Genomic DNA, 25271 nt, shown 5'->3' with positions numbered 1-25271 from the left:
ATTATGGGTCGTATATTCTGGCTTTTTGCATACTTCATATATCTCTATTTGGATGCTGGACATTGTACAATTTATATTGGGCTACTATTCATATTCTTCTAAATGTTTTTGGGTGTTTTTCCTAGGATGTAGTTATGTACTTAAAAACAGTTTAGTCCTTTCAGTCCTTTCAAAGTTTGCTTTAAAGATTTGTTAGGATGAACTAAGCCAGCCTTTATTAGTATAGGGCTAGTTTAGTTCTATCACTGAAACAACAGCTTTCTGAATACCCTTTCTCATACCCTGTGTATTACAAAGTTTCTCTACTTTGTTGGGAATGTGAACTATTCCCAGTCCTGTTTGTGCTACAGAGATGGTTCTACTGTTTCCTTTCCGGTGGATCTCATCCAAGCCTTATATCCATGCAATAGTCAGTATTCAACTGAAGACTCAGGACACGGGTCCTCTTGTAGACTTCTATAACTCTCTTTCTAAGCTCTTTGCTCTCTAATTCCTTGCCTTCTAAGCTGCAGATGTCTTAGTTTCCCCAATTTCCCAACTCTGACTTTTCAACTTAGGGAGACTTCTCAGCTTCCACCTAGGTTCCCTCTTCATGTTCTAAGAACTGGAAAATCTCTTCAGGCCATTAGCTAAAGCAATGGAGGGGTTTACCTTCTTTGTTTCTCCTCTCTAAATAATCCTGTTCTGCATGACCTGCTGTCTAACTGCTGAAAACTGTTGTTTCATATATCCTGCCCAGTTTCTTTGTTTAAAGCAAGAAGGTAAACTAGTCCCTGTGACTCCATAATGGCTCAAGCCAAGATCACTATTTAACATAATAAGCAAAACCAAAATATTGTTTTTAAAATCTGCTTTCATCTATGGACCACAATTACAGATCACAACTACACTGAAATGTAGGAACTCTTTATTCAAAACATGCTTGTTTAATTTGAAGATTCTGACTAGTGAGCAGCAAAAAGCATACAGTCATAAAAACAAAGGGAATTCCCTTTCAGTCATGCCTACAAAGATAATGTACAAACATGTGCAAAGTAGTCAAATGTTGCTATAATTACTCAATGTGCTCCGATGTTTCAGTAACTGAACATATCAATATGATTATTATTAAGATTAAGATGCATTTTATCTTAACCATTTACACATTTCCTAGATATAGCTGTATTCACTGAACTGGAAACCATGAACACTCTTGATGTCTAAATTATGGCCACCAGACATGGCACTGAAATAAGTTATAGTTCCATGGAAAAATACCTTATTCTAAATTTGATTCAGAAATATACAGATCAGTAGGGAGGAGGTACACTGACCAAAGTTAGGATAATGTGAAAAGCAACTGTAACTTCAGTGGACTGAAGTACATCAAATATGTTTAAGTTGTTGAGCACATAGTGAAACTAAAACTAAGAATAAATTGGTCATCATGGAAACTATTATAGAACAACCCCTTAAGATGAATATTAAAATAAAGGGAAAGAATCACATATTTATCCTGTCTTTGCTATATGAACTGTCCTATTACATAAACGAATAGCAGATAAGAGAAAGGATCTCTTTACTGAAGTGACCTACATAATAAGTAGAGAAGGAAAGACAGAATTCGAATGTCTCCTATTTTGCAACTACTATACAGTAACAGATCTCGGCCTTAACCACCACTGGCTTCCAACATCTGAAATAGACACTAAGGTTCCACTAGCTAAATGAGTATCAGTATCATCTATGAAGTAGTCTTGCCAAAAATGAAAAATAAACCTGCATTTGATCAAGCCTCAGTAAATTATCCAATTTACAGGAAATCTGAGGGCAAAAAAAGAAAAAAATGTTAAAGACAATGGGGATGCAGCCAGAAAAAGCCAGCATCTGGAAGATTCTATCTTCAATAAATAAATGCCAAAAAAGGAGAGGTAAGGTAAGGAAGTGAGGAGCAAGAGGAGAGAAAAGACATATCTATCAATCACAATTAATCCTTACTGGTTCTTAAAGTTAGAGGATTATAAATGTCTATAGTATACTATCATTCGTACAAAAGAAAAAATAGAATATATTTATGAATTTGCTTGTAAATGCACACAGTCTCTCTGGAAAAACATGAGAGAAACTGGTAACATGGTACCTGTATGGAAACTAGATAACCAAATGGCAGGTGGGAAAAAGATTTTTGTATCTTTTGAATTGTGTGAACATATTATCTATTGTACAAAATAAATTGTGTGCTATTGCAATTACAAAGCTTGCCTAAACTAAAATAACCAATTAAGTTTTTAGAGAAACTGCTTTATATTAGAGAAATGACCATAGCTTTTACTAGCAAAAATAGTATTACCTCATCATATGTGTATCTGTAGTCAGCTTTCTTTGATTTGAGGTCCCATAAAACTACTGTTCCAGATTCAAAGCCAATCAAAAGCTGTGATAAAAGAAAAAGGCACATTACCTAGGAATGATATCAATTATAAAATATTTATTTGCTGACAATGAAAATAACTACAATCATTCACATGCGTTGAGTATAAATGTATGATATAAACAAATATCTGTACTGCTAATTAGTAATCACACAAATGACAAATGAGAACACTGCATGGCGTATTTATATGTCTTTGATGATCAGGGACTCAACATACAACTGACTTTTGAAAACAAAAACAGTACCATTTTGAAGTCTTTTCAAAACTTCTGTATGTATTTTCAAGTTTACAAACTTTTCAAATTCTACCCACTATGAGGCAATCTCATCTATTCCATCTATATATCGATTAGTTCCAAATCATATCCAGCCTACATCCCTCTGGTGAGATTCAGACACATAATTCCAGTGGCCACATCTCCACTTATCTACACAAAAGCCTCAAAGTAAATGCGCCCCAAATAGAATTAATTATATTCTTCTCTACTCTGCTTCTCTGGAATTCACTGTTGCAGTGTCTCTCACCATTCCTTATCATGTCTATTCAGTGGCACTGGTTAGAAACCTAGAGGTCATTCGTAACTCTGGTCTCTCTCCTCCAACAGGTAAAATCACCATGTAAATTTAAATTACATTCTATTATCTAATTTACTTCTCTTCATTTCTAGTGCCTCTTCCCTGGTTCAAGACACAAAGATTCCTTTTCGGGTCTCCTTGACTCCAGTCTTGCTCCTATTTTAACCCATTTCATATTGTAGCTAGAGTAACGGTTCTAGAATACAAACCGAATGGGGTAATGTATGCTTCTGTTTAAAACTTTTAAATGCCACACCATTATTTTTAGGATAAACTGCAAATTCAGTAATATGATCCACAAGATCCATCATGGCTTGACCTCTGTTTACCTCTCCAGTTCCATCCCTTACCACACCACGGCCACTCAATACATTATAGTATATTCTTAAGTTTATACTCTCTCTTACCTTTGAGCCTTTGTACATGCTGCCTCACTACCTGGGCCACTCCATTTGAATGTCATCCTTTTTGCCTGACTAGTCCTACTCATCTTTCAGGTGTTACTTTAGTGATCATTTCCTCTAGGAAGCCTTCCATGACCTACCTTTCTATGTGCTCCAATAACACTTATTTATTTATTTTTTTAAAATCTGAAGGATCACCACACAATAATGGACTTTTCCTTATCTGAATTATTGTGCAGTCTGTAAAACTGGTATATCTGGGCAAAGATTAGTTTTTATCTTGTTTACCACAATACCTCTAACATAACACACAGGGCCAGATATGTTATAAATACTTATTATGAATGCATCTATTTCAGAATGGAATGCATATTCCTGCCTCACAAACAACATACACTGCCCTCAGAACCTGTGCTGCCCCCAGACCCCACCTCAGTATTTTCCAAATCTTAGTATGAGATTTCCTCTGCTTAAAACCTCCCCCACCTTCATTCAATAAGCAATCCTCTACTAATATTTTAAGTCTAAATTCAGTGTTGCTTCCTGGTTAAGTCTACCCAGTTCCTGTAGAGAAATTAAGATGCTCCTTTTCTTAACCTACTACCATGCATTTTCATCTATATGTCTCTAATATCTAATACACTTCCTAATACATAGTAGACACACAATAAATATTTGTTTAATAATTAGAAAAATGATTAGTCTATATCTGTTTGGGTAATCTGGGGATATAAACAAAATTTGGGCAGAACCAGTAATTTTAATAGGACAAATTTAGAAGATTTCAGAGTACAGGGGCAGCTGGAAGGGCCAGCTATCAAAACTAACAAAATAAGGTTTCCTACTTTAGTACAGAATACAGTCAATTTTTCTGACCTTATCTCTTCTTTCCTAGGTAATCTGAGATACACCTAGGCAACTGTGATACACCTTTTGGAAAAAAATGGTATTTGTTTCCTCTTTCTTTTCCCATTCTTTTCAAATATTTTGGACATGTGATACAGCATTTGAGAAAAGAGAAACTTCAGGAATAAGGAAAGAGAAGAAAAAGAATAAAATGTAAGGGTTGACGTACCCTGTAAACAGCACTGCACTGCTTAGGACCTTATAAGTAACCTGAGTTCTAGTATTAAATCTGCCACTTAATAGCCATATAACTTTAGGGAAATAATTTTATCTATCCAGACCTTAATAACTTAAGAGGGTTAAACTTTAACCTCTCTAGCCAGCTCTAGTATTCTAAGGATATTGGAAATATATGACAACAGGTTAGAGTTTTATGCCCATAATCTTCTAGCTTTTCAATTCCTTTCCCTACAAAAGCAAGATAATAATAAATATTTAAAAATAGAAAACTAAAGATACGGTACTTAATTAAACTTGGAAAATTCTTCAATGCTTATTCCTACTGGAATCTTTTATAACCCAGAGATGTTAATGAGCTTATATACTAATGACTAATTCCTGTCTAATTTTTCTCTTTGAAAAAGCATTAGTGTGTATGTGGAATATGAATACATTTCTCTACAACATACATAACCAATCTACATCCAGAAAGAAAGCTTAGCATAACAGAGAGTACTCCTGGGCTGAAATTAAAGAAACCGCTCTTCAAATCTCAGATCCGCCAAAGTCTAGCTCTGGAGCTATGGAACACATAATGTCACCAAGTCTCTGCTTTATCGTTTGTAAAGTAAGGGAAATTTCTAATTTACAATTTGTTGAAAAGATAAAATGAAATAGTGTATATAAAGTGGCCAGCACAGTGCCTGACACATAGAATTAAATAAATGGTGGCTATTCCTATCATAAGTCTAACCTATCTAATGTCTAACCTTCCTTGGCCAAGACCTTTACTTAATGTGGCAGTATCCACCTGTAAAGTTAGCACTGAAGGAACCTGCCCTATCACCTTACATCATTGTTCAATGACAAAATGTCTAGGAGTTCTTTGCAAACAGGAAAGAGTCTACAAAAAATCAAAGTTTAGATAATACAGTTTATTCTAGCACCCTAATATTTTTAAAATTTTATATATATAACTTATTTACTCCATCCTCATTATTTATAGAATGAATTATATATATAATTCATATAATTGTATATTGAGTAGTTGGTATTTTTATTGTAAGTTAGATGCTAGGGAAAATAGAAACCTGTATAAATATTACCTTTGTGCTCAAGGAGTCTTTCAAATTCAGGGGAGCTAAGATATGCACATATTTCTAATACAAAGCATTATGTGATAAATAACATAAAATTTCATAACTAAAGTACTAATCAATGTGAAAGAAAGAAAAAGCATTTTCTGTCAGGATTATCAGGGAAGAAATCATAAAAGAAAAATATTCAATCTGGGCCTTAAAGTATGGGTAGGAATTCAGCAGAGAGATGGAAAGAGAATTCCAAACAGAAGGACTCACATAAACAAAGGTATGGAAACATCAAAGAGCAGTTCACAACTGAAAATATAACTATTTGCTTCAGCACAACATTCAGGTAAAGATATCCCGAAAAATAAGGAAATGCAGGGCTATATTTCAAGAAAAACTGATTTTACTTGTTAAGACACTACAGACCCACTGAAAGCTTTGAAACAGTAGAACATTAAGATTAAAATGGCACTCTAAGCCAGGCACAGTGGCTTCTGCTTGTAATCCCAGCAGTTTGGGAGGTCAAGGCAGGAGGATCACTTGAGCCCAGGTGTTCAAGACTGCCTTGGGCAACATAGTAAAACTTTTAGGAAATGAAAAGAAAAAAAAAGAAAGCAAAGGAAAAGCAAAAGACACAGGAAGAATTACAATGACTTGATGTCCAATTCAAGGAAGAAAGGAAGTTTTGAATTTTCCTACCATGTCTCCCATTCAAAAGCTTGGCTTTTAAATAAGTATCTTGTATAAAAAGAAAATTAAGTAAGGATCTAAGTTACTTCATACTTGCTTTATGTAAAGTTTCTTTCAAAGCATACAATGCTATAATTATGACCTAACTCCAAACAGTCTAATTATCCTTTTGTTTACCCAATGGCAAACTAAGAGAACAGTGTTAAACAGTGTATCAGCTCAACCTCTCCCACAATTGAGGAAATGAAAAACCTGATTAAACTCCTGCACAAAATTCAGAAGTTTCACTTCACTGATTTCTGATAGCAATAAACTTCCTGGTATTTACTTAGCTTAAGATCATAAAATTATGTAGGTAGAAAAATATCATTAATAAATAGAACTACCTGAAAGATTGGTTTGAAATAGAAAATAAATATTCATCCAAAAATATTTATTATTTTAAATGACTTAAATAACCTAAATTAACAATAGCTAGATACTGATTATATGAAACTGGTTTCAGAGTATTAAAAATTAAATAACATTTAAAAAACTCTACATTACTAATTGGAACTATTTATGACAAAAAAATTTTAGGGGAGATGAGATATCAAGACAACTATAACATAAGGCAATCTGTGATTAGTGCTACAAAAATTGTATAACCAGTGTTCAAAGGAATCCAAAACCAAAAGAAAACTTTTTATCAGGATTAACAGAAAATCAGGGAAAACAGTCTGAATAAGCCAAATATAAACAAATAACCTGTAATTATAAGCATTAAGTTTGACTTATGTTTTAAGGTTTTTTTGTCCTTTAAAATTGTAAATGATTCTAATTCTTTCATTTGTTCTTCATAACTAATAAGCATTAAATGTATATGATATGCAACCTTCAATGGCAATCTCAATTTGTAACAAATGTGATCCTGAAATAGTATGTTTATTGAAAAATACAAAAATTTGTGCATTTAAATTATACATAATTTTTTACAAAAAAATTCTACCTTTCCCTCGTCCATTGGATTATCACTTATATGGACCACAGGTCCTGGGTGAGATTTAGATGACCTAAAAAAGAAAAAGTTAGTAAGATTTTCCCTTCAATTAAAAACTTTAATATGGCTACATACTTCATTCCAATAAAAATAAATAGAAAATAAGTTATATTTATAAGGAAAGAAAGGATTTCAACAAGTGATAAGTAATAGGCATATAGTTCTTAATATGGATCAAAACAGGAATCAGGGAAGAAGTAGTGACTCATATAAATAAGCAAAATTCACAACTAAGTATACTTCCTGCATAGGAAAGAATCTTCAATTTGGTCAAAGATTTGAGTACAGGAAATCTATGGTCAAGGTAGAATTCTCAAAATTACTATTTTTGAATAATGCAGCACCTATCTTATTTTACTCAATTCTAGCCTCCAATTTAGGTATCCCATTTAGTTCCAATAGAAATAGAAAAACATTCCATTAAAAAAAAAAAACAAAAAAAAACAAAGTAATGCCACCTCTATCTGCTCAGAGAAAAAGAAGTTCTACAAATAAGAATATGGTTGAACTGATGCGTATAGAGTAAAAATAAGCATACCCCGAACTCTGAAACTCCTAGTTTGACAGATCACTCCATTTCATGAGAGCCATCTGTCACACTATACAGATACCTGCACTAGGCCTACCCACTAGATGGCATGATCAATTCAAAGAACAGACCATGAAAACCCACACTACCAAAGGACTGATATGTGACAATAACATTCTCGCTACAGGAAGAAAAATCAGGATTAATACACTATTACAGCTATGCTAACACATGACTTAAGAGCTATGTCACAGAATTATTCTTATCTCAAAAAGATGTAAATACTGTGGAATGCAACAATACAAGACTGCTTAAAAACAAAAAGAAACATTGAAAAGGGTCTTGCCAATATCCTTGAACTTTGATGTTGATATCCCAGAAATATAAGAAAAACCTTGTAGAAAGACACAAGATACAAAAAATTTAAGACTTAAGGGTTAGCACTAAACATCCTTAGGGCCCTATAGTTTAATCTAGTTTTTGTTACCAATATTAGTAAACAAAAACAAGTATCATTTATCAAATTTATCAAAAATTAAGTAAAAATTTAACAAAATTAAGTAAAATCAAACAAAATTAATTTCTATTATATTAATTTTAGCAAACATTTGATGATTTTAAAACGTATCAAGCAGTAGTTTAAACCGGTGTTTTCCAAACATTGGTGGCAACTCATTTGTGGGTCATGACCATCATTTGAAAGAAAAATCATTAGAAGACAAAAGAACAGAAAAAATTAGAGTGCTTTTCATTAGTAGGAATGACTGTTTATATTTAGTGTTACAGTGTACACAAATGTAAATATATGCATATGTAATGTGCATATATCTCTATATACATATGCATAATTTAAATTTACAAATTGCCACATCAAAAGAACACTCACAAAAAACTAATAAATCTGTACTTAATATTAAGAACATCTATCACATACTTAATTCCATACAGATTTACTGATTGGCTATGATACAATGCTATTGTCATACATAGAACTGAGGCTTTCGGATACAAAATATTCGCTCAAACTCACAGTTCAATGGCTTTATTCCACATAATGACGTAGCCTGAGAGTGTGAAGGACTCCACATTGACAATATGTATATTACCTCGTTCAGTGCCCACATAGAGCCACTTACTCTGGAAAGGCAGATGGCAAAATGTAACCCTGCAAGAGAAAAATATATTCAAAAAAGAAATTTCAAAAATGGTAAATTTTACTGATTGCATTAGAGTGTTGATTATGACATATAATTCAGGAACAGCAAAACTGGTACATAACCATCAGATGTATCTATTCATTGTGACTAATATGTAATTATGCTAATTCAGCTTATACATCAAACATAAGGCCCTACAGTAAATAAACAGCATGGCATGATAGAAGGTGAGTTTTGAAGTCAGAATGTATTTCAAAGCTGGCTGTCCTCCACTAACTGTGTAATCCTGGACATACCACAAATTTAACCTTTAGACCATAAGCTATGATTTTAACATCCACATCACCCTTGAGTAGTACTACTGTGTTTCTCAGGCGTTACTAAGCACACTCATCCATCTCAGTACCTGTGCTTACTACTCCTTCCAGGCAAGATGCACCTCCCTGATTCTTTCCTTCTCTTCAAAGATTCAATTCAAATACCACTTGCATTTAAACTGATGAGATACTTTTGTATCTCTATCTGGTCCATCTTTCTCATTAATTTGTGGGCCTCTTGAAGGACAGAGACCCCCTGTACTCAGCCTTAGACAATGTTACTGAAATATATTTGAACTATTTCTTCCTATGTTCTGATGATATGGCAGGCCTTCATTAACAAATTACAATAATTTGCATGCATTTGCTAAACTTTATCATTCTGACAACTGCAGACAGCTTTTATATTGGCTCATTTAATTTCAAGGTAAATAATGAATATTATCTTGTCCTGTTTTTTTTCTCTTATCGTTTTCATAGCACTTAGTTTTAGTTTAAAAAAAAAAGGTATCTGGTGAAAATCTATAATGCTTTTTTTTTTCCTACAGACCCCCCCCCCCCCATTTTGAATCTTAGAATAGACTTTACGATTTAAAGGAATAGCACTTAAAACAACACAAATGATAATAATGACTGCCAGACTGCCAATACTAGCACTAGGCACTTGGCAAAGCATACAGACTATTTTCTATTTCCATTAACACACAATTTTATTACAGAGAATTTTGAAGACGATAACACTTATCAAATAAATATACATGCAAGTCATTCTCATTCTTTCTTAGAGGTAATGTTCAGTTAGATAATTACTTAAGCTTCATCTACTTGTAATTTCTGTTGAGTGTTTTATAACGTTCTCTTTCTAAAGAATTCATGTAAATTTAACCAAGTATAGACATGTCTAGTGAATAAACAAAATCATTTGATAGTACTTTGTTACTTCACAGGGCTCACTTTCTCAATATTAACTACCGTCCTAAGACTTTTTTTCTCAGTCAACTATAAAACTAACTTATATTACTAAGATATTTTAAGCATCATTATGTTTTCCAGAAGTGAGAAGAACAAAATATTTAGTATTTAATATGTTAACAAGAAACTTAAACGTTCACTTAACTAGTTTGGCACCAATACTTTAATAAGATCTCTAGAATGACTCATTTTTTTAAAAAATATATAAATCATGGGAGTATATTTGTACAAAGCACCACCAAACTTAAAAATTACTCTGCTCTATGACTACCAGCATCGTTTAAGTAAAATGAGAAAAATTTAATGTTTTTTAAATCACAATGAACTCAAGAATTTCTTAACTGGCAAACTGTCATGGCTCTGAACATGTAGGAACAGGAAGAGTGAAAAAACTAAACTTCCAGTTGCAACCAAACAATATAATACCATGCCAGTGATATTAGAATCTTTACCTTATGGAGGGTTTAAATGACAAATTAAAGGATATGAAAGATTTTATATAATAATAAATAAATTATATTGATTACTTAAAAGGAGCAATGTTTTAGAGCACTTAAAACTACGTGTTATGTGTGTGCATGTTTGCACACACAGACAGACAGACAGCTATTGTTACTTAATAGTTTTAAGAACATTATCCACAATAGAATTTTTTTTTTTTTTAAGGAAACGTGTGAGTCACATGAAATAGAAATCTAACATTTTTTAGTAAACGTAAACAATGAAACAAATGGCATTGAAGAGCTTTGGGACAAACAGATTTCAAACGTAGAAGATTTCAGATTACATCCTTCTTCCACACTGACTCTAGGATCGATCCTGTGGCTTGCATTGGCCAGTGAATTACTAGCAGTTGTGCCACAGGCACAGTTTGAAAAGTACTTGCAAGGAAGAGGGGCTTGGTCTCTTTTTTAATGCTTTCAGAACCCAAGTGCCATGTGATAAAGCCCAGACTAGCCTGTTGGAGACCTTGGCCTGGCCCACAGCCAGAACCAACCACCAGACATACAAGTAAGGCAAGCTAGATCATCCAATCTAGTCGTGCAGCTGGATAACTACAGTTGTGTAAGTGACTTCAGGGGAAGACCACTCCTGCTGAGCCAGACCCTGGTTGCTGACCCACAGAACTATGAGTAAACAAACTGGCTATTATTTTAGCCTCTAAGTTTGGGGATGTTCTCTTATGCAGAAATAGGAAATTGGCCTATTACTAACAAAATAAACTCAACTAAAATAAAGAAAAGCTATAAAAACATACAGGAAAACAAATTCTTCTAGAGTTAAGAGGACTCCAGCAAAACTTTTCAGGAATACAAACAGTGTATGTTTTATGAAGCTGAAATACTGCCTTGGATCAAAATCAACTCTTCACTTTTCTCAAAGATTAATTTTTAATTTTATGGTGATATAGATCATTAATGATAATAAACAAATAACAATGACCCATATTTTTACTTGTATCTTTTACTAATATCAGGAGACCAAGTTAAGGTTTTTAGTGCTGGTGTCTATTAGTAAAACATAAAGTTATACTGAAAATAGTAACATTTAACAATATATATAGTTGAAACCCACATGAAAATCATTAAAACTGAGGAAACACCAATTAGGTTATTTATTTTAATATTATAAGAAACAGCATATTAAATTGAGACTGAAAAGTTACCTTAAAATGGGTAAGCTGAACCAAGCGAAAAGAAAATGATTGAAACAATGTAATAGAAACACACAGATAATGAAGTTGAATCCCCTCAGTATGCCACTAAATACAACTTGTAGTCTAAATCTCTATACTGCACTTGACTTAAATATATCTTACACATAGTGTTACTGGGAACATGACAGTTCTGTATTTGCTTAAAGAATTTAAAATATGTATAAATGTTAAGTACTAGGGAGTAACACATACATCCTATTTGCTATAATATTTAGCCATGGCAGAAGCCTATCAAATATTATGTAGTCAAGCACCAAATTTGGAAGATTTTATTATTACCAATTTTGATAGAAGAATATGTACAGCTTCCTAAGTAATGCCGAAATTAACCATTAGATTAACCCAACATAATAGAAAATGTCATCACAATTATATTCTCATCAAATATCACAATGTCTTGCTGAATATTCAAAATACCTAATGAGTATCCAGTAAGTCTTTATTAAATGAGCAAGTGAACTATATAAAATATGAGAACTTATATTAATAAAACAATCAGATATTCCCAGTGTACTCCCTCTCCATCCTCATGGCCTGAGCCTAATTTAAACCATTATCATTGATCATCAAATCCACTCTAAGCTGCCACAAGAGTTATCTTTTTGAAGCAAAGAAAGTTCACATTATCTACTTGAAAGACTCTAATAGCTTCCTCCCTTCTACCATAATGCTTCTTAAACCATATTTAGTGAAACCATATTTAGTGACATTTTGTGGTACCTACATCTGGGGAAAAAAGGGTAGAGATACACAGTGTGCAGGATTTGGTCACCCGATACTCAGCATCCATGTGCACTTCCTCCCATATGCCCTTTTGTACTGCAGACGCTGGAAAACTAAGACATACTTCACCTTACAGCTAAGGTTCTACATGATACTACATTTCTACTAATTGGATGTGCTTGAAATTTGTAGGCAGAAGTGAGGCAGAGACCGTCTTTCTGTTGCTATCTCTGCTGACAAGGATGTTTGTGGAGATCTGAATGGTAGAAGACACTTATGGAGCAGCAGCAGTGGGGACCAAACACAGTATTCCACGTCTGCTCATGAGCTTCATGTGGTGAGAGGTGGTAATCATAAAAGCAGCCCTATTTCCTATTCCCCGCATTGCAGCTATGGCAATATGTTCTAAAATTCAGCAAGTCTGCACCCTTGTAAATACTATTTTAAACAGCTAGGTTGTTGTGTTAAATCCTCTTATGTGTAAAATATCTGCAGTGGTTTCTGTTCCTGCATTGAAACACAGAAAGGAAATAATCTGCAATTTATATGACAGTCTATAGTCCAAAAAATACCTGCTCATAATGTATCTTAAGATGATGTTATTCGATTATTTAAAGTTGAAAAAGGTTGAGAATCTAACTTTCTTATAATTGTACAGAAGGCCTTTCATGGCTGGGCACAGTGGCTCACACCTGCAATTCCAGCACTGTGGGAGGCCAAGGCTGGAGGATCATTTGAGCTTAGGAGTTCAAGATGAGCCCAGGCAATACAGTGAGAATTTGTCTCTACAAGAAATGTATAGCCTGGTTTGGAGATTTGCTCCTGTAGTCCCAGCTACTCAGGAGGCTGAGGCAGGAGGATTGCTTGAGCCTGGGAAATTGAGGCTGCAGTGAGCCATGACTGCACCACCTCTCTGTCCTTTAAAACAAAAACAAACAAACAAAAAAAAAGCCTTTCATGAAGTAGACCTTTCTTGCCTTTCTGCTCTTGACTACCCACCCAGCAATGTCTAACTACTGTTCCTTAAATATGGGAGATTGCTTCATAACTTTGTGACTCTGAACATAAGGTTAAGTTCCTTTGCTCTTTGTCACCTGGGAATTTCCTAGTAATCCTGAAAATCTGTTCATATTGGCTCTTTTGTAACCTTTCACCTAAAATTCACAAAACAGGATGATGCGTCTTTCTTCCAGTTACCCTTTAAAATTTCACATAGAAAATTTCATTACATTCATATTATGCTCACCACTGCATTGGAATCTTCCATTTCATCTCCCCTAGTTAATAACAACTTCCATGTCTCTCCACAATTTATCACAGTACTTGCAATGACCAGAAACTTAAACAGGAAATAGGAAAGAAGCAGATATTATTTGGTAATTTTTTTTTTTTTTCTTTTTGAGATGGAGTCTTGCTCTGTTGCCCAGGCTGGAGTGCAGTGGCGCGATTTCGGCTCACTGCAAGCTCCGCCTCCCAGTTCACACCATTCTCCTGCCTCAGCCTCCCGAGTAGCTGGGACTACAGGTGCCCGCCACTACACCCAGCTAATTTTTTGTATTTTTTAGTAGAGACGGTGTTTCACTGTGTTAGCCAGGATGGTCTCCATCTCCTGACCTTGTGATCCACCCGCCTTGGTCTCCCAGAGCGCTGGGATTACAGGCATGAGCCACTGCACCCAGCCTGGTAATTTTCTTAATTGTACCTTATACTCTCCTGATATGAAATAAAAATTTAAATATGCATTAATAAATGTATATTTTAAAAAAACATTTAAAAAGTTTATTAAAATGTTTTTTGAAATATATTTTTAAAAACAGCAGTCAAGAGAAAGCAATTTATAAATCTCTTCCAAGGATTTATCTGTAGTCCCATATATCTTTTCTGAGAAACTGTCATAGCTACTTTATAAAAATACTGATATCTGTTACCCAGAAGTATAATATTAATGTTTCACAATATAAGCTTTAGAGATCTTTGAATGTTGTTTTACATTTGTACTGATTCACTATATTCCTTATTAGTTATATCTTAATTTTTATAAAATAATTTAAAACTTTTAGAAATATATCCAAATAAATCACAATATTAACATTTCTTGTGAAATGAGACCTTAGCATAACAATATTAATAACTCTCAAAATAACTATCAACTTAATATCAAGTGAAACAGTGAATATCAAACAGGAAAATCGTTATATATTAACTAAAGAAATAACAACAAATGAAATAACTGTTCCCTGCTGTATAAGGGATTTCTTAAAGATCTGTTTGTAATTATCTTGGGGAATGTAAGATGGCAGGGCATTTTTATATAACAAATGCTAGGAAAAACTGAAATAAACTGGTATTCATCAGTGCACTGTTAAACTGCACTTTTCAACGAAAAAAATCACATTATCTTTCTTTTTTCACTTTCATATGAAATTATCCCTCGATTGTACTTTACTGGATAGGAGTACTCAAAATGTCTTACAGTCTATGGCTTATGTTTTATTATTTAAAGTTTCTCTCTCCACACACATACATATATACACACATTACCCTATTTGTACATATATGTAAACTTAATATCTTAAATAATTTTTGTCTTATTTTATTGTTTGCCTCTCCCTCTGCCAAAATTTACTCTCTCCATAAGTTTTATTAACAGCCTGGAACATACATTTCCACATTTTCATTTTCATAAAAAACACAAACATGATGAGAAATTTTGAGTGGGAAGAAAGCTATTTTTAAAAAGGAAGATGCATAAATTTTTCTGAATCTTGTGATCCTCCAGCACTGGACTCCCACAATGCTGGGATTGCAGGTGTGAGCCACTGTTAGGTTTTATCTTGTTCTTGTACTTATCCATCAGTACCTGGTAGGTGAGGTTCATCTTCTAACTGTTGTAAGCATACTGCACAGAAGTTTCATATTTTAATACAAAAATTACATCTCCCTTATTACATAGCTCATGCTTTGCATATACTGCTAAGTGCTCCTTGCCAAGGTCTTACACATACTCCTTACATCATTTTCTTCTATGTTTTAATTTTAGCTTTTCTGTAGATGATTCAGTTAAGTCTTTAACTGGCCTGCAATTTATTTTAATTATGAGGTAGAGGACACTTTTCCCCATTTAGCTAAGAACTGTCACAGTGTCTTTTATTTACTGTATCCTTCCCTTGTCTGCAATCCACCTCTATCATATATTAAATGTGTCCTCTCTTGATATACACGTTCCTGAACAATGTATACCGTGTTTTAGCCTATTTGCCTCCACCTGTAATTAGTAAATTATTTTAATTTCTAGAGCTCTATAAAAATTTGCAATATCAAATAAAGTAAGTCCCACCATCTCTTACTTCTTTTTCAAAATTGTCTTGAATATTCTGGGTCTTTCTTTTTTCCGTATGAATTTTAAAATCAGCTTATTTAATCCCATCAACAATTTAAAAATTTTGATTGGAACACTACTAAATACTAAAAATGATGAATGTATAATTTGGACAGAAGTGATCATTTAAAATTTGATTATTCCTTCCTAAGAAGTCATTAATCTACATTAGGTATTTTTCCTAATGCCATTTGATTTTATTTTTCAAAATAATTTTAATATTTTCACCATATAGACATTATACATTTTTTGTACAGTCTGTACATTTTTTCCTATTTCCTTCCATTTGCCTTCAGGCTTTGTATAATTATGCTTTAAGTGTATCTACTATAAGCAGTTTGACAGCTATATTTTGTGGAGTATCTTTTAAGTGCAATCTGCAAATCTCGAAATTTTAAACAAATTTCATACATTTGCAATGATTTTGATTACTGATTAAGTTAACCTTTCTTTCATCTTGTTTAACTGTCCTTTTTATTTCTGTCATTTTATGTCTTTTTCTGACCACTGCCGATTTATTTTCATTTTCTTTTTCGTCCTCTAATGCTCCTAATATTTTCAGTCCTTTTAATGGTTACCCTTATACTTTTAAGACACATGTTTAACTTTATAGCCAATAATGTCTAAAAGGATGAGGAGGAAAGGGAGTGTCAGGTAAATGCGTTATTTTTTTAATTTCTATCAGAGATGTTAATGTCATCAGAATATAATTTACAAGTGTGTTTTTAAACCTAACAATTATGCCAGGAGTTACCCCTTTCAATGTAAAGATATTTTAGTTTCACGAAATTTTCTTCAGTTATGCCTTTGATCATTACTTCTCCTTCCACTGTTAGGTTTTCTCTTGCCTTCTCCCCAAAAAAATCCCCCGAAAACCCTGTAATTCTGAGGCTGAAATCTCTATCCTTTGTCCTTTGTGTCTATCACTGTCTCTCTCATTATGTTTATTATATCACTATAAAGTGTTTATTCTTTTTTTATTTTTTATTATACTTTAACTTCTGGGACACATGTGCAGAATGTGCAGGTTTGTTACATAGGTACACACATGCCATGGTGGTTTGCCGCACCCATCAAACCATAATCTACATTAGGTATTTTTCTTAATGTTATCCCTCCCCTAGCCTCCCACCCACCAACAGGCCTCAGTGTGTGATGTTCCCTTCCCTGTGCCCATGCTTTCTCATTGTTTAACTCCCACTTATGAGTGAGAGCATGCGGTGTTTGGTTTTCTGTTCCTGTGTTAGTTTGCTGAGAATGATGGCTTCCAGTTTCATCCATGTCCCTGCAAAGGACACAAACTCATCCTTTTTTATGGCTGCATCGTATTCCATGGTGTATATATGCCACATTTTCTTTATCCAGTCTATCACTGATGGACATTTGGGTTGGTTCCAAGTCTTTATATTGTGAATAGTGCTGCAATAAACATACTTGTGCATGTGTCTTTATAGTAGAATGATTTATAATCCTTTGGGAATATATCCAGTAATGGCATTGCTGGGACAAATGGTATTTCTGGTTGTAGATTCTTGAGAAATTCCCACACTGTTTTTTCCACAATGGTTGAACTAATTTACACTCCAACAACAGCGTAAAAGCATTCCTATTTCTCCACAGCCTAACCAGCATCTGTTGTTTCCTGACTTTTTAATGGTCGCCATTCTAACTGGCATGAGATGATATCTCATTGTGGTTTTGATTTGTATTTCTCTAATGACCAGTGATAATGAGCTTTTTTTCATATGTTTGTTGGCCACATAAATGTCTTCTTTTCAGAAGTCTCAATTCATATCCTTCGCCCACTTTTTGATGGGGTTGTTTGCTTTTTTCTTGTAAATTTGTTTAAGTTCTTTGTAGATTCTGGATATTAGCCCTTTGTCAGATAGGTAGATTGCAAAAGTTTCCTCCCATTCTGTAGGTTGCCTGTTCACTCTGATGCTAACTTCCTTTGCTCTGCAGAAGCTCTTTAGTGTAATTAGATCTCATTTGTCAATTTTAGCTTTTGTTGCCATTGCTTTTGGTGTTTTAGGCATGAAGTCTTTGCCCATGCCTATGTCCTGAATGGTTTTGAATAGGTTTTCTTCTATGGTTTTTATGGTTTTAGGTCTTACATTGAAGTCTTTAATCCATCTTCAGTTAATTTTTGCATAAGGTAAGGAAGGGGTCCAGTTTCAGTTTTCTGCATATGGCTATCTAGTTTTCTCAACATCATTTATTAAATAGGGAATCCTTTCCCCATTGCTTGTTTTTGTCAGGTTTGTCAAAGATCAGATGGTTGTAGATGTGTGGGGTTGCTTCTGAGGCTTCTGTTCTGTTCCATTGGTCTATATATCTGTTTTGGTACTGGTACCATGCTATTTTGGTTACTGTAGCCTTGTAGAATAGTTTGAAGTCAGGTAGCGTGATACCTCCAACTTTGTTATTTTTGCTTAGGATTGTCTTGGCTATATGGGCTTGTTGGTTCCGTATAAAATTTAAAGTATTTTCTAATTCTGTGAAGAAAATCAACGGTAGCTTGATGGGGATAGCCCTGAATCTATAAATTATTTTGGGCAGTATGGCCATTTTCACAATGTTGATTCTTCCTATCCACGAGGATGGAATATTTTACATTTGTTTGTGTCCTCTCTTATTTCCTTGAGCAGTAGTTTGTAGTTCTCCTTGAAGAGGTCCTTCACATCCCTTGTAAGCTGTATTCCTAGGTATTTCATTCTCTTTGTAGCTACTGTGAATGGGAGTTCACTCATGATTTGGCTGTCTCTATTTGTGTAGGAATGCTTGTGATTGTTGCACAATGATTTTGTATCCTGAGACTTTGTTGAAGTTGCTTATCAACTTAAGGAGATTTTGGGCTGAGATGATGGGGTTTTCCAAATATACAATCATGTTATCTGCAGAGACAATTTGAATTCTTCTCTTTCTATTTGAATACGCTTTATTTCTTTCTCTTGCCTGATTGCCCCAGCCAGAACTTCTAACACTATGTAGAACAGGAGTTGGGACAGAGGGAATCCTTGTCTTGTGCCAGTTTCCAAAGGGAATGCTTTCAGCTTTTGCCCATTCAGTATGATATTGGCTATAGGTTTGTCATAAATAGCAATTATTTTGAGATGCGTTCCATCAATACCTAGTATATTGAGAGTTTTTAGCATGAAGGGTGGTGTATTTTATAAAGGGCCTTCTCTGCATCTATTGAGATAACCATGTGGTTTTTGTCATAGGTTCTGTTTATGTGATGGATTACTTTTATTGATTTGTGTATGTTGAAACAGCCTTGCATCCCAGGGATGAAGCCAATTTGATCGTGGTGGATATGCTTTTTGATGTGCTGCTGGATTCGGTTTGCCAGTATTTTATTGAGGATTTTCACATCAATGTTCATCAGGGATACTGTACTCAAACTTTCTTTTTTTGTTGTGTCTCTACAAGGTTTTGATGTTAAGGGTGATGGCTGGCCTCATAAAATAAGTTAGGAAGGAGTCCCTCTTTTCCTATTGCTTGGAATAGTTTCAGAAGGAAAGGTACCAGCTCCTCTTTGTACTTCTGGTAGGATTCGGCTGTAAATCTGTCTCGTCCTGGGCTTTTCTTTGGTTGGTAGGCTATTAATTACTGCCTCAATTTTAGAACTTGTTATTGGTCTACTCGGGGATTCGACTTCTTCCTGGTTTAGTCTTCAGAGAGTGTATGTGTTCAGGAATTTAACCATTTCTTCTAGATTTTCTACTTTATTTCCATAGAGGTGTTTATAGTATTCTCTGATAGTAGTTTATATTTCTATGGGATCACGGGTGATATCCCCTTTACCATTTTTTATTATGTCCATTTCATTCTTCTCCTTTTTCTTCTTTATTAGTCTGGCTAGTGGTCTATTTTGTTAATCTTTTCAAAAAATCAGCTCCTGGATTCATTGATTTTTGAAGGCTTTTTCATGTCTCTATCTCCTTCAGTTCTGCTCCGATCTTAGTTATTTCTTGTCTTCTGCTAGCTTTTGAATTTACTTGCTCTCGCTTTTCTAGTTTTTTAAAGCGTGATGTCAGGGTGTCAATTTTAGATCTTTCCTTTCTCCTTTGGGCATTTAGTGCTATAAATTTCCCTCTAAACACTGATTTACCTGCGTCCTAGAGATTCTGGTATGTTGTGTCTTTGTCCGCATTGGCTTCAAAGAACTTATTTATTTCTGCTTTAATTTCGTTATTTACTCAGTAGTCATTCAGGAGTAGGTTGTTCAGTTTCCATGTAGTTTTGAAGTTTTGAGTGAGTTTCTTAATCCTGAGTTCTACTTTGATTGCACTGTGGTCTTGGTCTGAGAGACTGTTGTGATTTCCATTTTTTGCATTTGCTGATGAGTGTTTTACTTCCAATTATGTGGTCAATTTTACAATAAGGGAGACATGGTGCTGAGAGGAATGTATATTCTGTTGATTTGGGGTAGAGAGTTCTGTAGATGTCTATTACGTCTGCTTGATCCAGAGCTGAGTTCAAGTCCTGAATATCCTTGATAATTTTCTAATATTGACAGTGGGGTGTTAAAGTCTCCCACCATTATTGTGTGGGAGTCTAAGTCTCCTTGCAGGTCTCTAAGAACTTCTTTTATGAAACTGGGTGCTCCTGTATTGGGTGCATATGTATTTAGGATAGTTAGATATTTGCGTTGATCCCTTTACCATTACGTATGTAATGTTCTTCTTTACACTTTCTGATAGTTTTTGGCTTAAAGTCTGTTTTATAAGAGACCAGGATTGCAATCCCTGCTTTTTTCATTTTTATTCTTTTACTTTCCATTTGCTTGACAAATATTCCTCCATCCCTTTATTTTGAGCCTATGTGTATCTTTGCACGTGAAATGGGTCTCCTGTTGGGTCTTCACTCTTTATCCAATTTTCTAGTCTGTGTCTTTTAATTGGGGCATTTAGCCCATTTACATTTAAGGTTAGTATTGTTATTTGTGAATTTGATCCTGTCATTATGATGTCAGCTGGTTATTTTGCCCATTAGTTAATGCAGCTTCTTCATAGTGTTGTTGGTCTTTATGATTTGTTATGTTTTGGCAGTGGCTGATACTGGTTTTTCCTTTCCATATTTTTTTTTAATACTTTAAGTTCTAGGGTACATGTGCATAACGTGCAGGTTTGTTACATATGTATATATGTGCCATGTTGGTGTGCTGCACCCATCAACTCGTCAGCACCCATCAATTCATCATTTATATCAGGTATAACTCCCCAATGCAATCCCTCCCCCTCCCCCCTCCCCATGATAGGCCCCATTGTGTGATGTTCCCCTTCCCGAGTCCAAGTGAGCTCATTGTTCAGTTCCCACCTATGAGTGAGAACATGCGGTGTTTGGTTTTCTCTTCTTGTGACAGTTTGCTAAGAATGATGGTTTCCAGCTGCATCCATGTCTCTACAAAGGACGCAAACTCATCCTTTTTTATGGCTGCATAGTATTCCATGGTGTATATGTGCCACATTTTCTCAATCCAGTCTGTCACTGATGGACATTTGGGTTGATTCCAAGTCTGTGCTATTGTGAATAGTGCCGCGTGCTTCCTTCAGGAGCTCTCGTAAGGCAGGCCTCGTGGTAACAAAATCTTTCAGCATTTGCTTGTCTGTAAAGGATTTTACTTCTCCTTCACTTATGAAGCTTAGTTTGGCTGGATATGAAATTCTGGGTTGAAAATTCTTTTTTTTTTTCTTTTCTTTCAACAGAACATTTCTTTATTAAATATCATTAGTCAATTTGTACTTCATAGTTTTACATTAATTATATAACTAACATTGCTTTAATCATGTAATTTATTTATTGAATTCTCAAAATATATTTTTCAGTAACACCTTTTACTCTGAAGGTTTACTTATGAAATCAGATATATCATCTGATCATCTTTTTTTTTGGTTTGTTGCAAATATTTTTCTTTCATCTGTGAATTTCAGCGATGGTGGAAATGTTGCAATTTTGTTTTTTTATTATACTTTAAGTTCTAGGGTACATGTGCATAGCGTGCAGGTTTGTTACATATGTATACTTCTGCCATGTTGGTGTGCTGCACCCATCAACTTGTCAGCACCCATCAATTCATCATTTATATCAGGTGTAACTCCCAATGCAATCCCTCCCCACGGCCCCCTCCCCATGATAGGCCCCGGTGTGTGATGTTCCCTTCCTGAGTCCAAGTAATCTCATTGTTAAGTTCCCACCTATGAGTGAGAACAAGTGGTGTTTGGTTTTCTGTTCTTGTCATAGTTTGCTAAGAATGATGGTTTCCAGCTGCATCCACGTCCCTCCTACAAAGGACCCAAACTCCTCCTTTTTTATGGCTGCATAGACCTCCATGGTGTATATGTGCCACATTTTCTTAATCCAGTCTGTCACAGATGGACATTTGGGTTGATTCCAAGTCTTTGCTATTGTGAATAGTGCCACAATAAACATACGTGTGCATGTGTCTTTATAGCAGCATGATTTATAATCCTTTGGGTATATACCCAGTAGTGGGATGGCTGGGTCATATGGTACATCTAGTATTAGATCCTTGAGGAATTGCCATACTGTTTTCCATAATGGTTGAACTAGTTTACAATCCCACCAACAGTGTAAACGTGTTCCTATTTCTCCACATCCTCTCCAACACCTGTTGTTTCCTGACTTTTTAATGATTGCCATTCTAAGTGGTGTGAGATGGTATCTCATTGTGGTTTTGATTTGCATTTCTCTGCTGGCGAGTGATGATGAGCATTTTTTCATGTGTCTGTTGGCTGTATGAATGTCTTCTTTTGAGAAATGTCTGTTCATATCCTTTGCCCACTTTTTGATGGGGTTGTTTGTTTTTTTCTTGTATATTTGTTTGAGTTCTTTGTAGATTCTGGGTATTAGCCCTTTGTCAGATGGGTAGATTGCAAAAATTTTCTCCCATTCTGTAGGTTGCCTGTTCACTCTGATGGTAGTTTCTTTTGCTGTGCAGAAGCTCTTTAGTTTAATTAGATCCCATTTGTCAATTTTGGCTTTTGCTGCTATTGCTTTTGGTGTTTTAGACATGAAGTCCGTGCCCATGCCTATGTCCTGAATGGTATCACCTAGGTTTTCTTCTAGGGTTTTTATGGTAATAGGTCTAACATTTAAGTCTCTAATCCATCTTGAATTAATCTTCGTATAAGGAGTAAGGAAAGGATCCAGTTTCAGCTTTCTATTTATGGCTAGCCAATTTTCCCAGCACCATTTATTAAATAGGGAATCCTTTTCCCATTTCTTGTTTTTCTCGGGTTTGTCAAAGATCAGATGGCTGTAGATGTATGGTATTATTTCTGAGGACTCTATTCTGTTCCACTGGTCTATAGCTCTGTTTTGGTACCAGTACCATGCTGTTTTGGTTACTGTAGCCTTGTAGTATAGTTTGAAGTCAGGTAGTGTGACGCCTCCAGCTTTGTCCTTTTGACTTAGTATTGTCTTGGCAATGCAGGCTCTTTTTGGGTTCCATGTGAACTTTAAAGCAGTTTTTTTCCAATTCTGTGAAGAAACTCATTGGTAGCTTGATGGGGATGGCATTGATTCTATAAATAACCTTGGGCAGTATGGCCATATACACGATATTGATTCTTCCTATCCATGAGCATGGTATGTTCATCCATTTGTTTGTGTCCTCTTTTATTTCACTGAGCAGTGGTTTGTAGTTCTCCTTGAAGAGGTCCTTTACATCCCTTGTAAGTTGGATTCCTAGGTATTTGATTCTCTTTGAAGCAATTGTGAATGGAAGTTCATTCATGATTTGGCTCTCTGTTTGTCTGTTACTGGTGTACAAGAAGGCTTGTGATTTTTCCACATTAATTTTGTATCCTGAGACTTTGCTGAAGTTGCTTATCAGCTTAAGGAGATTTTGGGCTGAGACAATGGGGTTTTCTAAATATACAATCATGTCATCTGCATACAGGGACAATTTGACTTCTTCTTTTCCTAACTGAATACCCTTGATTTCTTTCTCTTGCCTGATTGCCCTAGCCAGAACTTCCAACACTATGTTGAATAGGAGTGGTGAGAGAGGGCATCCCTGTCTTGTGCCAGTTTTCAAAGGGAATTTTTCCAGTTTTTGCCCATTCAGTATGATATTAGCTGTGGATTTGTCATAAATAGCTCTTATCATTTTGAGGTACGTTCCATCAATACCGAATTTATTGAGCGTTTTTAGCATGAAGGGCTGTTGAATTTTGTCAAAAGCCTTTTCCTCATCTATTGAGATAATCATGTGGTTCTTGTGTTTGGTTCTGTTTATATGCTGGATTACGTTTATTGTTTTGCGAATGTTGAACCAGCCTTACATCCCAGGGATGAAGCCCACTTGATCATGGTGGATAAGCTTTTTGATGTGCTGCTGAATCTGGTTTGCCAGTATTTTATTGAGGATTTTTGCATCAATGTCCACCAAGGATATTGGTCTAAAATTCTCTTTTTTTGTTGTGTCTCTGCCAGGCTTTGGTATCAGGATGATGTTGGCCTCATAAAATGAGTTAGGGAGGATTCCCTCTTTTTCTATTGATTGGAATAGTTTCAGAAGGAATGGGACCAGCTCCTCCTTGTACCTCTGGTAGAATTCAGCGGTGAATCCATCTGGTCCTGGGCTTTTTTTGGTTGGTAGGCTATTAATTATTGCCTCAATTTCAGAGCCTGCTATTGGTCTATTCAGGAATTCAACTTCTTCCTGGTTTAGTCTTGGAAGAGTGTAAGTGTCCAGGAAATTATCCATTTCTTCTAGATTTTCTAGTTGATTGGTGTAGAGGTGTGTATAGTATTCTCTGATGGTAGTTTGTATTTCTGTGGGGTCGGTGGTGATATCCCCTTTATCATTTTTAATTGCATCTATTTGATTCCTCTCTCTTTTCTTCTTTATTAGTCTTGCTAGTGGTCTGTCAATTTTGTTGATCTTTCAAAAAACCAACTCCTGGATTCATTGATTTTTTGGAGGGTTTTTTGTGTCTCTATCTCCTTCAGTTCTGCTCTGATCTTAGTTATTCCTTCTGCTAGCTTTTGAATGTGTTTGCTCTTGCCTCTCTAGTTCTTTTAATTGTGATGTTAGAGTGTCAATTTTAGATCTTTCCTGCTTTCTCTTGTGGGCACTTAGTGCCATAAATTTCCCTCTACACACTGCTTTAAATGTGTCCCAGAGATTCTGGTATGTTGTATCTTTGTTCTCATTGGTTTCAAAGAACAT

The 25271-nt window shown here is 35.0% G+C and overlaps 1 protein-coding gene across 3 annotated transcripts in view; it reads right to left on the bottom strand.

Annotated features, from left to right (window-relative positions):
• STXBP5 (syntaxin binding protein 5) overlaps window positions 1-25271 on the bottom strand; it is a 207534-nt gene that overhangs the window by 130507 nt on the left and 51756 nt on the right. For all 3 annotated transcript variants that reach the window (XM_023188408.2, XM_023188409.2, XM_023188410.2), the window contains exons 5-7: window positions 8835-8969; window positions 7225-7288; window positions 2330-2413 (exon numbers count right to left, since the gene is read on the bottom strand). In XM_023188408.2, coding sequence (XP_023044176.1) covers window positions 2330-2413; window positions 7225-7288; window positions 8835-8969 — 283 coding nt within the window. The remainder of the gene's footprint in view (window positions 1-2329; window positions 2414-7224; window positions 7289-8834; window positions 8970-25271) is intronic.

Source organism: Piliocolobus tephrosceles, chromosome 5 (genome assembly GCF_002776525.5).
Source record: "Piliocolobus tephrosceles isolate RC106 chromosome 5, ASM277652v3, whole genome shotgun sequence".
In the NCBI taxonomy this organism is placed as follows: Eukaryota; Metazoa; Chordata; class Mammalia; order Primates; family Cercopithecidae; genus Piliocolobus; species Piliocolobus tephrosceles.
This window is presented reverse-complemented; position numbering and strand designations above follow the sequence as displayed.